Source organism: Poecilia latipinna, unplaced genomic scaffold (assembly GCF_001443285.1).
Source record: "Poecilia latipinna isolate Pla-1442-1.1 unplaced genomic scaffold, P_latipinna-1.0 Scaffold537, whole genome shotgun sequence".
In the NCBI taxonomy this organism is placed as follows: domain Eukaryota; kingdom Metazoa; phylum Chordata; class Actinopteri; order Cyprinodontiformes; family Poeciliidae; genus Poecilia; species Poecilia latipinna.
The window spans coordinates 152,061-155,787 of NW_015113153.1; the positions used below are offsets into that span (position 1 = coordinate 152,061).

At 40.4% G+C, this 3,727-nt stretch overlaps 1 protein-coding gene across 10 annotated transcripts in view; it reads left to right on the forward strand.

Moving 5' to 3' along the window:
* Window positions 1-3,727, forward strand: part of dlg1b (discs large MAGUK scaffold protein 1b) — a 91,601-nt gene continuing 87,874 nt past the window's right edge. For all 10 annotated transcript variants that reach the window (XM_015041074.1, XM_015041075.1, XM_015041077.1 and 7 more), the window contains exon 1: window positions 1-205. In XM_015041074.1, the coding sequence (XP_014896560.1) occupies window positions 187-205 (19 nt within the window). In that variant the 5' untranslated portion in view covers window positions 1-186. The remainder of the gene's footprint in view (window positions 206-3,727) is intronic.

The window sequence follows — 3,727 nt, forward strand, 5'->3', positions numbered from 1 at the left end:
TTCAGTTCTGGGGTGTTTCTTGGACGGGTCAGGAAGTTTGCTCGGTGTGGAACTTGGTGTCGTCGTGGAGGGATTTTAATTGGATTTTCTTGGATTTTACGGGGGGGAAAACCACTGGAAAGCTGCTCTGTGCGGGAAGTGTGTGTGTGGTTCTGAGCTCCTAACTGAACCGAGCCGAGTCAGAACATGCCCGTTAGAAAGAAAGGTAAGCCGCTTTCACTTCTTCAGACTAACAGACTGAAAGCTAACGGCTAAAAGGGGCTGAAGTTGGTGTCACAATCGCAGCTGGAATAAAGGGCTGTTCCGCAGGTTTTAAGAACTCTGAACTTCTGAGGTCTACACTGTAAAAATATGAATCTGTAGTGTTTAAGTGTGGAAACGGCGTCATAGAGTTTATTTAGCCTTTTTATTGATTATTTTAATACATCTTAATGTGAACATTTTTCATACAAAGAAACATACGGAGGGCCGAAATGAAAGAAAAAAACAACAAAGAAAACACAAATTTAAACCATTAACTAAATGTAACATAAAATAATTAAATACTTAATTTATTATTTTACCTGTAAAAATCGCCCATCAAAATTATGGGGCGGAGCTTATACAGATTTGTTGATTTCCTCTAGTTTTACAATGAGTTCTACGATTTGTCTGCTAACTGTAACTTAGAATTGTCATTATGGGAAAGCTCATAAAATTCTTCCATTTGCAATGACCGCCATGATTTTCTAAATAGTGGAGTTTAGTTTTGTCCCTTCTGGCCCTCCATAGATGTAGTACTTTTCCCAGTAAATATAAAAAGCACCTTCCTGCTCTCTTGGTGGGATTTCTGTAATGTCCTCAGGCATTGGCAGGAACTCATCTTTTTGGGAAGGGGCTCCAGTCGAGTTTGGGAGTAGATGTGAAGCGGTGGTGGGGAACGGTCAGAGAGGTTCTGGGTTTTGGAATGCATCCTAGGTGGCGCCAGATCAGCTGATTAAAGAAGCTTTTTGGAGTTTTTCTGTGATTGAATCTCATCAATAATAATAACTAATAACTGCTGCTAAACATCAGAATTGACCCTGAAAGTTAGAAAATTATAGTCGAATCTCTGAGATGGTTTGATTTGGGCTCCTTTCATATTTTAACAACTTAAAGGCAAATTTGTTTAAAAATGTTTACTTTTAGTTTATTCTCATCTCAGTTTTTCTTTCTGTTTCCACCAGGGTCCAACAGTTCAACCTTTAGGTTAGACTGAAGTTTTCTGCTCTAATTAAGCAAAACAAAAAGTTAAAAATTACATTTTCTGATTTTCTTTTTTCCACACCAAAAGCAAAAATAGGCAAAACTGTGTGTAAAATAAAGTCAGGTTTACTTTAAACTGAAATCAGTTTTAAATTCAAGTGATTCTAATCTGACTCCAGGCTCTTAAAGTACTCTTTATATTTTGTGATACAATAATGTTTTCTGCTTCCATAATCTCCATGACTCTCTCTATATATAATCTGTCACGCAACAAATAATTATATACATTAATCCAATCCGTGTCCAGTTCTTAAGCTCCATCCAGCCTAATCATAATTGTATAAAAACTTTTACAACCAGAATTAAAATAAATTTTCTGATAACTAAACTGTGCTTTCTGAATCTCTCTGTGGTCTGTAATAATTTACTCCAGATAGGAGCCGTCTGCGAACCAGAGCTGATCGCCTTTAAAAACTATGGACTAGCCCTTTACAGGTGTTCTCAGTCAGAGGCCAACTTCAGTGCGGTGTGCGCTAACCTGCCGAGGAGGAAAAACTCCAACTGCAGCTGAATAGAAACACATAAAACACCCAGAAATGCAGAGCTACACGAACCCGGGTGGAACCTGGGCTAAAGGTGCTAAACACGGCTCAGTTCGGCCCTGCTGAGCCCAGCCGAACCGCGCCAGGTGAAGTTAAAACCCAGCTAGCCTCTTAGCTTCAGCTGCTAACCAACTTCTAAATGGGGCACCTTGTGGGAACTAAAAATAAACCGGAATATCAATAAAATATTTACCGCGTCCTCATAAAGCTCCTTTAACTTGAGGTATCTTTACCGAAAAAATCTTTAAAACATTCTTTCGCAATATAAGCTGTAATGGTTCCTCGTAGTTTTAGTTTATTAATTGAAAAACCCGGAATGTTTCCAGGAGCGGCAGCCAGTGACGCCGCAGGCTGGTCGGCAGCTCCGCTGTTTTCATCCGTTATTGGAGAGAAAATCAGAAAGTAAAGATAGTTTAGGCTCAAAATCTAAAGTGCTGCAGATTTTCCAGCTAACAGGAAATTATGGGCTGTTAGAGCTCAGCGCAGGATGGGAGACCAGCCTTGGTTACTGGAAATGTAAAATATTTATTAACACAAAATCATTATGAAAGTTACTTTGGCCCCAAACTCAACCTCATTCCATTAAAAAGCTTGATAGAAAATCCAGGCTGTGATAAAAATGAAATAAAATGAGTTGAATGCATCTTTCAGTAATAATGCAATGATCAGATTTTCTGGGATGAACCTCTTTCTTGGTCCGGTCTGAACGTTCAGATCCAGAACTTCTGGTTCCGCTCGGACCCTGAGGTTTTCCAAACCGGGTGGGTTTGCTCTTCGGGCAGATTCCTGGCATTTCTTTGCTTCCTGGATTATTTTTTCCTGAAGTGATGAATCTGGGTTGGATTGGGTTGAACCTCTGGATCAGCTCCAGATCATCCTGAGCCAGGCCTGGTTCTGTTCAACCGGCTTCCAGAACCAGATCAGGTTGAAGATTTTATCTGGATTTGAAAAAACACTCCAGTTCAGAGTCTGGAATGAAGAACAGGAAATGATAAACCAGTTTGGTTTTAGATTAGAATCCATCTGGACGGATCATCGGTTCTGGTCCGGAACGTTTCAGGGAATCACTTGATGGGTTTCTGCAGCAGATTTAGACCCTGAATAAACCAGCTGGATCTCATGAAGGTTTAGTTTTCCGAACATCGCATCGATCCGAATCGTTAAGTCCAGCTCGTCTTCCGGGTTTCAGTCAGAATCACGTTAAGATCCATCGGAGGAGAACTGATAACTAAATCTGAAGTTATTGTGATAAGAGACAATACGGATGTTTTGAGACCATTTTCCAGTAATATAACGGTAATAATATAATATATTCACATAGTAAAGATCAATAAACTTTAAATTCCAACATTTATCTCTGGAACTGGAAAACATTTTAAATATCCGAAAAATAAACAAAACAACAAACAAACAAACAAATTATAAACAAAATTCTCCTTCAAAAAGTTTAGTTTCGATCACCAGAGGAAAGTTTCACCATCCAGGTTTTGGTGGATAAATCATGCAAACGGAAATGATAGATTTTTAATTTATCATGTGAGTTATTGATTTATTGCAACAGGCCCGATCATCTGCAGAAGCATTTTGACTCGGGTCACTTTAAACCAGTACCGGTTCTGATCCAGTTCCAGTCCGGTTCTGATCTGGTTCTGATCCGGTTCCAGTCTGGTTCTGATCCGGTTCCAGTCTGGTTCTGATCCGGTTCCAGTACCGGTTCTGATCCAGTTCCAGTCCGGTTCTGATCCGGTTCCATCCCGGTTCTGATCCAGTTCCAGTCCGGTTCTGATCTGGTTCTGATCCGGTTCCAGTCCGGTTCTGATCCGGTTCCAGTCCGGTTCTGATCCGGTTCTAGCACCGGTCTGGTTCCAGTTCCATTCCGTTCCTGAACCGGTTCGATCTCG